The 13,545-nt window shown below is 41.1% G+C and overlaps 2 protein-coding genes across 3 annotated transcripts in view; both read right to left on the reverse strand.

Annotated features, from left to right (window-relative positions):
- ADGRG7 (adhesion G protein-coupled receptor G7) overlaps positions 1-2,300 on the reverse strand; it is a gene marked incomplete at both ends in the record, with an annotated part of 97,322 nt that extends 95,022 nt beyond the window's left edge. Inside the window, 1 exon segment of the mRNA XM_079921441.1 lies at positions 2,256-2,300. Coding sequence (XP_079777567.1) covers positions 2,256-2,300 — 45 coding nt within the window.
- TMEM45A (transmembrane protein 45A) overlaps positions 2,285-13,545 on the reverse strand; it is a 110,181-nt gene continuing 98,920 nt past the window's right edge. Inside the window, exon 5 of one of the 2 annotated variants that reach the window (XM_079921230.1) lies at positions 2,285-2,360. In XM_079921230.1, the coding sequence (XP_079777356.1) occupies positions 2,354-2,360 (7 nt within the window). In that variant the 3' untranslated portion in view covers positions 2,285-2,353. Of the gene's footprint in view, positions 2,361-9,759; positions 11,025-13,545 lie in introns of those variants that run through there. The other variant, XM_079921229.1, reaches the window with a different exon arrangement.

A 13,545-nucleotide genomic window follows, 5' to 3' on the forward strand; every position in this document is an offset into this window, starting at 1 on the left:
GAGGGGTCAGGAAGACATCTTCATGGGTGGACTGGTTGGTGTGGGAAGTCAGAGCCATAGTTAGTGAGAAGGGTATCCACATGGGGTAGCAGCCTGGAATAGGGAGTCATACCCCAGGCAGGAAGAGAAGGGTGTCCACACGTGGGTGGAGGTGGGGGTGAAGATTAAAGATTGGTTACATACTGCATGATCAAACAGCTAAACATTTAAGAATAATCAGAGCCAAGTTCCTTACTCTAAAAGGGAGTTACAACTGTGGAAAGGGAGAAACTTGACTTCCATAAGAATTTCAAAACAAGTAATCAGAAATGTGGAGAAAGAAACAAAGTTACATGCAATCAATTCTGAAAGAAGCAATATCCTGCAGGGAAAGTGGCTGTCAGAAAAATGCGTAAATGCAGTCCTGAGCTTCTTATCCAAAAGAGGAAAACTTTTGACTACAACAAAGACAAGTGTTTCAAAGAAGGTGTATGATATTACTTTTTTTTTTTGTGCTACGCGGGCCTCTCACTGCTGTGGCCTCTCCCACTACGGAGCACAGGCTCCGGACGTGCAGGCTCAGCGGCCATGGCCCACGGGCCCAGCCCCTCCGCAGCATGTGGGATCCTCCCGGACCGGGACACAAACCCACGTCCCCTGCATCAGCAGGCAGACCCCCAACCACTGCGCCACCAGGGAAGCCCGATATTACTTTTTATTTCTAATACTTGACCTAAATAATTTCCATTGTGTCTTAAAAAAAACTATAGCATTGAATTGGAATTGGATGTATATATCAATACAAACTCATGGATTTTAAATATATTTTAATAATATATATTTCAATATATATTCAATAAATATATTTTATATATAAATAGTATAGAAGTAAACATAGGTGCAAGGTATGTTAATACACAAAAATGTATATGTTGCATATTTATGAAATAAATAACACATTTACATACATATATTGTCTAGCTCTAGCCACTCATAGGGCCTGGAAGTATTTATACCCCATTAGCAATAAGCACACCTAAAGCTCAGATTCTGATCTAAAAACAATTTTCCACTAAAAGGAATATGGCTTCTTGGGAAAATGGCTAATTCCAAGACTGGGGCAGGGAAACTCCAAGATGAGCCTAGAGTATCTTATACCAGAAAGCAAAAAAGCGTTCAAGGAATGACGGGTACATATTAAATGGACACAGACTCCAGCATGAAGTGACCCCCCCACTACCAAATGGGGGACAATTTGAGCATCAAAATAAATGATGCTTATAAAATACTATAATCCATTAAATAAAACAGGAAACCTACTGAATCTGAAACTCTGTGGGTGGGGCCCCACAATCTGTGTTTTAATTAGTCCCCCAACATGATGCCCACAGACATTTGGTGAGAATTACCCTTTAGGGTAATTCTCCCAAAGGGAGTGAATGCTTTGCAGTAAATTAGCAAATGGCAAGAGATTAAATGGCTTTTTCATGTAATAGGACATTCCTTTGTTAATGCTTATGGGAAATCTCATGGCTTTAAAGATTGCCAGATATTCAAATAAGTATGCTAAAATTCATAAGAAGCCTGTATTTTTGTCACATATGAAACTACCATTCTGTTTTATCTTATTCATTTATTTAAACAGATTTTTTTTTTTTTTTTTTTTTTTGGCGGTACGCGGCCTCTCACTGTTGTGGCCTCTCCCGTTGCGGAGCACAGGCTCCGGATGGGCAGGCTCAGTGGCCATGGCTCACGGGCCCAGCTGCTCTGCAGCATGTGGGATCTTCCCGGACCGGGGCACGAACCCGTGTCCCCTGCATCAGCAGGCGGACTCTCAACCACTGCGCCACCAGGGAAGCCCCAATTTAAACAGATTTTAATGAGTTTATACCCAGAAGTGTCAAGAAGTTCTGAAATTCTTTTTATTTTCCTACCATCTGGACTGTGACTCCCATCAGAGAGTTAAGTACACAGAAACCTGCTTACCTTACTTCCCATGGCATTGATGACCAAGTCCAGCCTCAACTTCCCCACCTGTTATACCTTAGAGATGAGCCTCTGAGTTTCTCCATTGGAAAGCCTCCCAATGGCATTAGCTACCCCTTAATTAGTGAAGAGTCTGAGCCCCTGCTAACAGAGAAACCCTTGAACTCACCTGTTTGTATATATACACAACCCTACCATCCTCTGTTTCTACCTGGCAGTCAATGGAGGACAGGAAGAAAGGTATCCAAAAAAGTTTTTCCGGGCCAAGAGGAAGTTACCAAGTCACTCACCTTTCTTCCTTGTGCCTTCTGGTTTTCCTCTGCTCTGTACGCCATTGTTCTTCAGGTGCCTCCTACACTGCCCAGAGCAAGATGTTCCAGATGGGATCTCAAGGGCTGATGGATACATAGAAGGAAGTAACTGCTTAACACTAGTAGAAGTTTGTTGCCTTCGAAATTCAGGTACGTGTGCAAGATGCTGGACTCTGTTTAATGTAACCCTGAGCTCATCTCTCCATGCCCCAGAAGATGAAAGAAAAGGAACCCTCAAATTCTTTCTTAGTTTTAAATTTACTTTTGCATCTTGCTCCAGAGAACCTCGATTTCTCTCTTCATCTATTCTGACTTGTTCCTTTTATATTTCTTTTCCTGTTTTCTCCTCTTTTTCACCCCCCATATCTGAGCTAATGGGCACAGGTACGTGGTCAGGATTGAAAGAAGACAGAAATGGTCCATTGTGGGTTAGGTTAAAAAACATAGTGTGGGAAATAGTTTGATTTTATTCTTTTCCTTCTAGAAACCCTGATTCAGGTGAAAGGCAAATCCAGAATTTATAGCAACTAGACAAGAGCTTCAGCCAAGAAATACTAGTCCCATGTAACACTAGTCCTTCTGAAAATAGTAATATGAAATCTTAAGCTTAGCTGAGGCAAGATGAGTTGATATTTTCAATGTCCTTCATCAAAAAGCACTATGATTTATACCTTAACAAGAAAATATTCTAGATCCTAAATCTCTCCATTTAGTATAATTATTTTACAGAAATCATTGGCACAGACATCAGTTATCTATTTTTGTATAATAGGCCACTCTAAAGCTTCGTGATTGAAAACACAACCACCATTTATTTGCTCATAACCAGGTAATTTGGGCAGGACTCAGCAGCGACGGCTTTTCTCCACATGATCATTTAGCCAAGTCATCTGGAAGTTTGACAGGAGCTTCAAGGATCCAAGATGGCCTTTCTCACATGTCTGGGATCTCAGCTGTGGTGACCAGAAAGGCCAAGTTGACTGGACCTCTCTCTACCTCATGGTCTGTGCTTCTCAATGACCTCCTCCTCCTTGAAGATTTCCCAACAGAATAGCCTTGCCTCCTTCACATTCAGGCTGGGTTCTAAGATGGCAACGGTGTAAGCTGAAAGGCCTCTTAAAGTCTAAGACCATAATTTGCTACATTATGCCCTTAGCACATTCCACTGGTCAAAGAAAATCATAAGGCCTGTCCAGATTCAATGTTGGAGGGAGCTACAAAAAGGCACAAATTCAAGGAGGCAGAATTCACTGGGGGCTATGAAGTTTAATGTTATGTGTCAACTAAGCTAGACCCTGGCACCCTGTTATTGGTCAAACATTATTCTAGATGTTTCTGTGAAGGTATCTTTGAGATGAGATTAATGTTTTCATCTGTAGACTTTGAGTAAAGTGGATTACCCTCATCCAACCAGTTGAAAGCCTTAATATAAAAACACTGACTCCACTGAAGAGGGAATTCTGCCAGCAGACTGCCTTTGAACTCAAACTGCAGCATCAACTCTTTCCAGCCTGCCTTCCCAGCCAGCCTTCTGAAAAGCTTTGGAGCACACCCTGCAGATTTTGGGCTTGACAACCTCCACAATGAGTCAGTTCTTTAAAATGTATAAGTTACATATAAATATATGGGATAAATTAGGAGTTTGGGATTAAAATATATGCATTACTACATATAAAATAGATAACCAACAAGGACCTACTGTATAGCACAGGGAACTGTACTCAATATCTTGTAATAACCTATAGTAGAAGAGAATGTAAAGAAATAATATATGTATGTATAACTGAATCACCTTGCTGTATACCTGAAACTAACACAACATTATAAATCAACTCTATCTATCTATCTATCTATCTACCTACCTATCTATCTATATATATATATATATATATCTTATTGGTTTTGTTTCTGGAGAACGTTGGCTAATACAGGGGGCATCTTGTAATAAACACCATGCATTTTCCAGATAAGGACCGTAATCCCCAGAAAGCTTAACAATATTATATGATACTCAAGGAGTTTGTTATGTAGCTAGAGAGCAAGCATATAAAAAGTTAGAGCGGGCTTCCCTGGTGGCGCAGTGGTTGAGAGTCCACCTGCCGATGCAGGGGACAGGGGTTCGTGACCCGGTCTGGGAAGATCCCACATGCCGCGGAGCAGCTGGGCCCGTGATCCATGGCCTCTGAGCCTGCGCGTCCGGAGCCTGTGCTCCGCAACGGGAGCAGAAGTTATTAGTTCATAAATGATTTACTCTATAAGTGTAAACTCTACCTTCCTGAGGAATGTTGGACAAAAAAAGTTAAGGAAACTTGCCAACCTGAGCGGGCCATAAAGCCTCTGAAGTGGAAAGAGCATAAATGTGTAACCAAACCAGGTTGTCAGCAGCTTCTCAATAAAGACAACACGTTTTATGGTTGCTAATAAAACTTAGAGATAATATCTTCATCACTGGCATTTCCATATAACCTTCAGCATGCCATTTTACAGTTCAAATACATGCCTTATTTTGAAGTCTAAAACATTAAACTTAAAGTTATTGTTAGAGTAATGAATGTATTAGTTTTCTATGGCTGCTGTAACAAAGTACCAATAAACTGAGTGGCTTAACTGAGAAATGTATTGTCTCACAGTTCTGGAAGCTTTGAAGTCCAAGATCAAGTTATTGGTGGGGTCATGCTCCCTCCCTCTGAAGGTGCTGGAGAAGAATCTGTTCTAACCCTCTCTCCTAGCTTCCGGTGGTTTGCTGGCATCTTTGGCATTTCTTGACTTGTAGACATATCACCCTGGTCTGTGCCTTCCTATTCACATGGCATTCTCCCTATGTGTGTATCTTTGTCAAAATTTCCTCTTTTTATTAAGAACGCAAGCCGTACTGGATTGGGGCCCACCCTACTCCAGTATGACCTCATCTTAATTAATTATGTCTACAACAGCCCTATTTCCACCTAAGGTCACATTCTGAGGTATTGGAGGTTAGGACTTCAACATACGAACTTGGGGAGACACAATTCAACCCATCATAATGGGTTAGAGTACTAATAAATTAAAATCTAAGATATTTTTAAATAACCCAAATTCTTCCTCTAACAATGCTTGTGGTCTGATTTTGGGTTAAGGAAGCTTCTTTTGAGATGTGAACCTGGTACTTTGGCTTATGCATTGTGTTTCCATGCTTTGCCACTAGAGGGTAGCATCATTACTATTGTTTTTTTCTGCTGTTAAGCCTATTACACAGTAACTTCAGTACTCTGCCATTCACCCATAATGTGGGCATATCAGATATGAAATAAATGTAGACACATTTCTCAGGGGGGTGGGGAGTGGCAAAGGTATCAGCTGGGAAGAATAGAGTGTCCTGGTCATCCCTGTCCTGGCGATTCCTCTCCTGGATTTTTGCTATGGGCCAAATGTTTGTGTACCTCCAAAATTCATGTGTTGAAACTCTAATCTCCAGCGTGATGGTATATTTGGAGGTGAGGTCTTTGGGAGGCAATTAGGTCATCAGGGTGGAGCCTTCATGATGGGCTTAATGCCTTTATAAAACAGAGACTGGAGAGAGATAATCTATTTCTCCCACCAGGACGTGGGCCTTTATCAGACACCAGATCTTCCAGACTCCAGAATTGTGAGAAATAAACATTTGTCGTTTAAGCTACCCAGCTTACGGTGTTCTATTATGGCATCCCAAACTGACTAAGACAATTTCTGACCAGAATCAAATCACCAGAGATATTCAAACAGAAGCCAAAGTCTTTTCCTCTGAATGGAACATTTGTGTGGAAAGCAGGGCTGGGGGACAGAGGGTCTTAAGAATAAGGCAGGTCCCTTTAAGAAAGAACTGAGCCATTCACCGTGCAGTCATGTAGCCTCTGAAGTGGAAAGAGCCATCTCTCTCCCTCACCCACCCCCAGCCCCAGGGTCAGGAGATTTATTGATCTATCCCATCACGGGCTTGGCCACTAATTGACAGCATGATCTTAGACAAGTCACAAACTCTGGTCTGAGTCTTCACCCATAGACAACCTCTGAGGACCTATTTTCTCTAAATGATATCTTCCTTTGAATTTTCTCTCTCCTTTCCACTCTAGCTCACCTTTCAATGCTACAGGTTGAGAAGGATTTCTTAGGCGCTACAATAGAGACGAAAAAAGTGTGGTTGCCTTTAGGAGATTATAATATAGTAAGAAGGAAGCATGTATGTGCAGAGATACTTAGAGGACTGAATAGCATATGATCCGCTCTCTGGGCTCCTGTTTAGGAATTTCTAAACAGGAAGGTGTGGTATGAAGCAGCAGAAAAGAAAAGCTTTGAACTGGGCCTTAAAGAATCTCCAGAACTTAGGCTGCAAAGAGGAGGAGGGAAGAGAGTGTGGTTAATACAACTTAGACACGGAAATTAAAATAAACAAGTTTTAGGGAACAGGGAGCAGTCAGCATGATTGGTACAGGGGTTATGTTAGACAATATGAGAGTATAACTCTATATTGAAATACACTCAAAGTGATTTTATTTTATTCAGGTGCAGTTGCTAGTCAATTTAGAATTGATCTGAGAGGCCAAGGGAACCTGAGTCAGTTTCTGAGCAGATGAGAGAGTTGTTCCAACCTCAATTGCTAAGCCCCTTGATTACGTGGCTGGGCTTCTTTCTGCATTTTAGAGCCTGTATGTATTTTGGCTTCAGACACCAGTTATCAAGTGGGGGATTATATTGGGCTCCATCCCCAGCTTCTTAGTAAAGATCTTTAACCCTCCCTTTAGGACACTTGAAAACAGGCAGAACAGCTCAAGATCATGAGAGGAAGCAGGTAAGAGGCACTTTCTTGCCTCCATTCTAACCTTTTGCATTAATCATATCAATTCCTCCCAAAACTCACACCAGCACTGAACACAGCTGTGTTGTCCCTGCTTTAAAGAGTTAAAGGCTCAGAAATACTGACAGCCCAGCTCAGAGCTGTTGAATTATCTTTAAAAGAGAGTGACCTAGAATTCATTAGGCTATCGTCTTAACATCTGTAAAAAGGAAGCAGTCTCATCAGATAGGAAATATATGGGAAAAATGGGCAATACTACCTCAAGTTCAGAAAGTTTTACTCTTAGAAGGAAATATAGTTAATATCTTAAGAGCTAAAGAATAATGAAATCCCATCAAATGACATGACAGCCTGGGTGGGGATGGCAGGTTTTCATGAGTAGGCAGAAAAGACAGGCAATTTTAAGTATGACTCCAGCTGGGGAAGGCACCTTCCCTGTGCTGTGCAAGACTGGGAGACAGCCTGTGTGGAGGGTTTGACGTAGTGACTATAAGTAACTGCATTCAGCACATGCCATTAGGGTCACTGCCAAGAATCCTGTCCCATTCAACATCTGGGTCCAATATCTCAACAAGCAGACTAGGTGTTCCCTGACATTGTCTGTCATAAACAAATCATTTCCTTAACAGTAAGCCTATTTTAACATGGAAAGACTCGAGCTAAGTACAGAAATGTTTAAGAGCATCAAAATCATAATGTTGATATTTGTGCCTTAAGGAATGATGCATGTGTAGCATTTTAGGTATTTATAATTTTACAAATATTATAATTTCATCTATGCAGATTAGTCTTGTAAGTTCAATTTATAAGTGTGCAATTGACTAACAAATTTACACTTGCGAGTTTCAGTTGAAATCTCACTAAGTTTATACAGTATTGGAATATTTAAGAAAACTTAAGTTTCACCACATTTATAAGTTTAAGAAATTAGATTTGTAATAATAACAACTTGAGAAGATTTGTTGGTTAATTGAAGTACTTAAGAATACAAAAAATATTTAATTCATAAATATAGTGAAGAAGTTTAAAGGGAAATCTAATTATCTAAGTTTAAAGCTGTGCCCCAAACATTAAAGTCTCCTTAAAACTGAGTGTTAAAATTTGCTAGACTTAAAAATAGAATAATAATATTCATCACATGAACGTAAAGGTATAAGAATGGCTTATATTTTTTCATTTTTACCAGTTTGGTCCAGAAACCCAATCACTCTATTCACTGCACATCTCTTGAAGCACCTCTCTAAGCTTAAAGCAAAAATCTCCCTTCACTGCTATTTATTTAGGGGAAATTCTTTTCTATTATTTCACGCATGTCCTCTATTCTCTCAATCTTCCCATCTGGAATTCACATTAGAAAGAATATAGAATTTCTGGATCTATTCTCCATGTATACAGACTTTTCTTTCATGCTTTTTAATTTATTGACTCCATGTACTGGGAAGAACTTGTCACTTCTCAGCTTTTATTTTCACTGTTCCTGTAGCCCCGGTGACTCCTAAACCACATTATTAATCCACATCCAACATACAATCAATACAACCTTGATTAATGAGCCCTAAAGTGACAAGATGATGAGGAGGACACCAAGACGGTCATAACCTGATCTCCCACTTCAACAATGAGCTGGTAGTGCCATCAGAGGCTGCAGTTTCCCAAGCAAAGGCAGTTAGAGATCACAGAAATCACTGAAGAGGTATTATCACATTAACAGCCGTGGTTATATTGCGTTGAGTCTTTTTAAAGAGTCTCTTTGGGCTTCCCTGGTGGCGCAGTGGTTGAGAGTCCACCTGCCGATGCAGGGGACGCGGGTTCGTGCCCCGGTCCAGGAAGATCCCACATGCCGCGGAGCGGCTGGGCCCGTGAGCCATGGCCGCTGAGCCTGCGCGTCCGGAGCCTATGCTCCGCAGCGGGAGAGGCCACAGCAGTGAGACGCCCGCGTACCGCGAAAAAAAAAAAAAAAGAGTCTCTTTACCTTGGTTATGGCAAATCAGGCATGGGATACCCATGAAGGGGTTTGGCAAAAACTCAGGAATTGAGACCCCAGGTTTTTGGAAGATTTGAGATAAAATACAAGCAAAAGTAAGGGAGGGCACCCTTCCTCCATCCCTTCCTTGGTGAAGGCTTCCATAAAATTATAATAATCATGCTCAATTTATTGCTCATTTCAGGGACTAGAAGATAGCCCCAAACTATGGACTTGGACCTGAACCAGAAGTTCCTCCTCTGAGAACTCACTGGGTTGCATCTCACTTGTGTTCTCTGTGTGCAGAGACTGCAGGAATGGACATTTCTGCTCTCTCATAAAGACTGCTAGTATATTTACACTTACAGTTTTCAAAATTCCAGTCTTAATCTGGTTCATGCTAATTATTCCTAGAGTTCCTGCTCAGGCCTAGATACCAGCAATGCCGTTTTCACGTAACCTGCAGTTGACAGCTCACTCTTCTGAAATACAAACTTGTCAAAATCATAGAAACTTGCTGGGCTAAGGAAAAGAACCCTAAAATACAGGACACACATGGCGCAGAATGCCATGATCACCTGGGGACCACGGCATGTGGGCATTTCATATGCCAGAAATATATTAAGGTCTATTGATTGCATTGTTCAAGATAAACATGTAGGCACCCACATCTGCTCTTTTCAACCCTTACATTAAAAAAAAGAAATGTATCCAATTCATTGGCCTAAAGAATCCACTCACCTCCCTCTTCAGTGTCATGTGATAAGACCAGACTGGGGCAGCTTCCTGGATTTGTCAGTGCTTCTGGAAAGCCAGGGAGCTTCAGGTTTTAATTGCCCATGTGACACCTCCAGCTACCCGCTACACTGCCTCTTTTCCTTCATATTCAAGTCAACCATCACAGACTCCTGCAGTACTCCTTTTCTTTCCTGTCACAGCAGAGACTGGCCTTTCTGACTAATATGGTACTAAATTAACTTCGATTTTGTCTCAGAGACCCTAGATTCATAAAATGTGACAGCTGGAAATTGATTCATCCAATTCAATTCCCTAACATCAGAGAGAAGGCCATGGTAAATGTTAAAACCCTAGAGGCTGGTGAATAGTAAAGCCAGAATGAGAAAAGATTTCCTGACTCTCCAATGGAGGTTACTTAGTCCACCAATGAGAGAAGGGCTCTGACTTTTTACCTAGGTATTCCATTAAAGGATTTTCCTTGTTTTAACCCTTCAATTATTTTCGCAGAGCAGAGGGCATGGTGGCCATACTACGCTGTGATGATTTTTTTACTCTTTGGATAACATCACGACTCTCCTTTCCCAAATTTTCATGGCTTTACCAACCATGTGCCCTTCTGTAACCGTGGATCAGCCCTTTTATCTTCTCTGAGAGAGTACATCATAGGATGACTTCCGGCTTGCTTTTCCCAGGGGAGAACGCAGGTGCTACAGAAAGAGATTTCTCACAAAAAGGAATTTCAGTGTCACACAGCGTCTTCTTCATGACATAAAGGTGGGGTGCAGTTGAATAACAAAAACAAAGATCTGAGGTGTTTGAACGAAGGTCCATGCATTCATTTATTTCTCATTGCAGCAACAAGATAAACAAGTGAAATTCCACCTATAATGAGTTACAAATGGTAGTAAGCCCAGGAACCCTGAGCATATATATCTATAAGGCAAATAAAACAATATTTTTCAGTGTAGGCATCACACTTTAGATGACCTGGGGAGAGCCATTCCAAGCCCCAAATACCATGACACCAAGAATCATTCTCAACCAGTTGTTCTCCAAACAAAAGGTGAAAAGGCAAAACTGTGATTAAAAATAATAAAATTTAAAAAAAGAGAAATTTCAACTAGAAAGACTGGATGCCCAAAGTCACATCTCTTCTTCTGATTCTTGTTCTCGTTCAGCATTTTTCAGGAGTCCAACTTCTGAGGGGCAGAACCTCTTAAATCGAGATTTAACCAACCTGAGGAGAATGAAAGTCATCTCGTATTATGCTGTTTAAAATTAAAACCCAAAACTATATGTATCTATAATACAGCAAACTCCACATTATCTGTGCAGATGGAAGAGGCACCCCTAGAAAGAAAATCACTTTTATTTGGCTTTGGAGCCACCTGCAAATATTGTGTAGATTAAAGCAGCATATAAGCAAACAGATACCATAAAGCTCTTAAATGTGTAATATGATTGTCTGCATCATATTCAAAATTTATAACTTTAATCATTTCTAAAACAAGCAAGAGAATCTCTGGGCTGTAGTAATCCCAGATGAAACCAAGCTCAGCTGTGTGGTCCAAAAAGGAGCCCTCTCCTAGGAAGGAAGTGCATGAAGGCATCTCCTGCCCCATGTTGAGCCCCACGTCAAGTCTGGTCTGTACTGCAGCCTCTATTCATGTCTTCAGAGGAGTGCTTTTGTGCTGGCCACAGGGTGCTCAACCGCATGTGATGCTCCATGATGAATTAAGAAGTTGAAAGAAGTGACCTCCATTCTTGTAACTGTTTTCATAGATTAAGAGAATCTGTAGGTCAGAAGGAATTACAATTTTTGACATTGGAAGATGTGAAGCTTCTTAGTGGCAGGAACTCAGCAGGCTCTCCACTTTCTCTGATGTAATAAGAACTAGGCAAAGCTTTTCCTGTGCATGGTATTTGTGAAGACATTGTGCCGCGACCATGTCAATAAAACATAGTTAACTTCCAGAAATACACAGGGATATGCAAACAAACTGATAAACCAAATCATCAAAATCATTCCCGTTTTATGAAAAACGTCACCAGCCTATCTGTAGCTTTACACTTGTTTTCTGCCTTTCTTCTTCCAATGAAGGTCTGGCCCACCTCTCTCAATATACAGTGCTTTTACTTGTGCTCTGGATCCCACTAGAGTATGAACTTCCTAGGAGCAGAGACTTCATCTTATTTACTGCCCTAACTCTGCCAGAGTCTAGAACAATGTCTGGTACACAATAGTGGCTCATGACATATTTGATGATTCAGTGGGCTGTGGAGCAATCTGCCAGGAGTTCATATCACTCACCTCCTCAGAGGTAATTCTTCAGTCACTTCCAACTCAGCATTAATTCCTCCAACATACAACAACTGAGCAGTATCAGTAACAACTATTGACTTGGCAAGAGTCAAGAAAAAGTATTCAAAATCATTTGCCTCGATAATTAGTTGACCATTGACATCGTTCCCAATGTCCTCAACTCTTCAAGGCACTGTTCTCACGAAAGGCTAATAGTGTTAAGTAAGTTGATGACTGGGACAGTGTGTCATTTTTTTAAAATATTTATTTAGTTATTTGGCTGTGCTGGGTCTTAATTGCGGCACGTGGGGTCTTCATTGCAGCATGCGGGATCTTTAGTTGCAGCATGTGGGATCTTTAGTTGCAGCATGCAGGATCTAGTTCCCTGACCTGAGATCCAGCCCGGGCCCCCTGAATTGGAAGCATGGAGTCTTAGCCACTGGACCACCAGGGAAGTCCCAATGTGTCATTTTTTAAAGCCACACAGTTATCTCCACATTGCACAACCTGAATATGTGCTAACTGAAAGGGATTAATTAGTTAATTCATTCATTTCGTTCATTCCTGATGACTCTTGTGGAAAATAAAGCAAAGAACTGGCTACTGATTACAAATTAACTGTTAACACAGACCCTAGTGACTCCTGCACTTCCCCACTCCTCCTCTCTGGGTTTCATCTGCTGTTGTTACAAACCACCAAGCTAAGGCAAATTCAGGCTCTATCTGCACCCTGAAGCCCTTGGTATTGGCACATGCAGAAATGGCTACTGGGGACAGATTGAGGGATGGAGTAATAAAGAGGAAGTGCAAATAACTGCTAGTTCCTGGAATGATGCAAGTCCAGAGAACTAAAGTCAGGGTGTGTCTGGGCTTTTGCTCCCATATGTTCTCTTCAGTTAATACAAGAGCAGAGCTGAGACTTTGGGTATACTTCCAGAGTCAATCTGGAAATCAAACATCCAGAAAGCAAACTACCATATGCCTGGAATTTGGTCATTTCTATTTTGTTCTTCAAAATGGCTCACAAGAATCATTTGCTTGGAAAACCAACCTGAAAATGGGTAATATTTCTCTGTCCATTCAGAGGGGCTTTTGAAATAGTTCTGTACCACAGTGGTGTTTAAATATGAAATACAGTAAAACACATAATAAGATTTCCCAACAGATAGGTCTCTCCTATGAGCTGTCATGATGAGAACTGCAGGCATGGGACCAGATGAAGCAATCTTTAAACCGTGATTCTGGAGAGCTGGGAAGTACAGCTTCATTTTTCAGAGATTTCGGGGGCAGTAGTTCCATAACCCAGTTTTGGTTCCTTGGTGATCTTTGTGCTTTGTCAAATAAATGCGGATAGAATGTCCTCAAAACCCATCACCTGTGACTGAATTACAATCCACTACAATCCACCTGAATTATCCTGCATATGACCTCACTGAAAGTCAGTATTCAATCTTCG

The sequence above is a fragment of the Stenella coeruleoalba genome (genome assembly GCF_951394435.1).
Source record: "Stenella coeruleoalba genome assembly, chromosome: 5".
Lineage (NCBI taxonomy): Eukaryota > Metazoa > Chordata > Mammalia > Artiodactyla > Delphinidae > Stenella > Stenella coeruleoalba.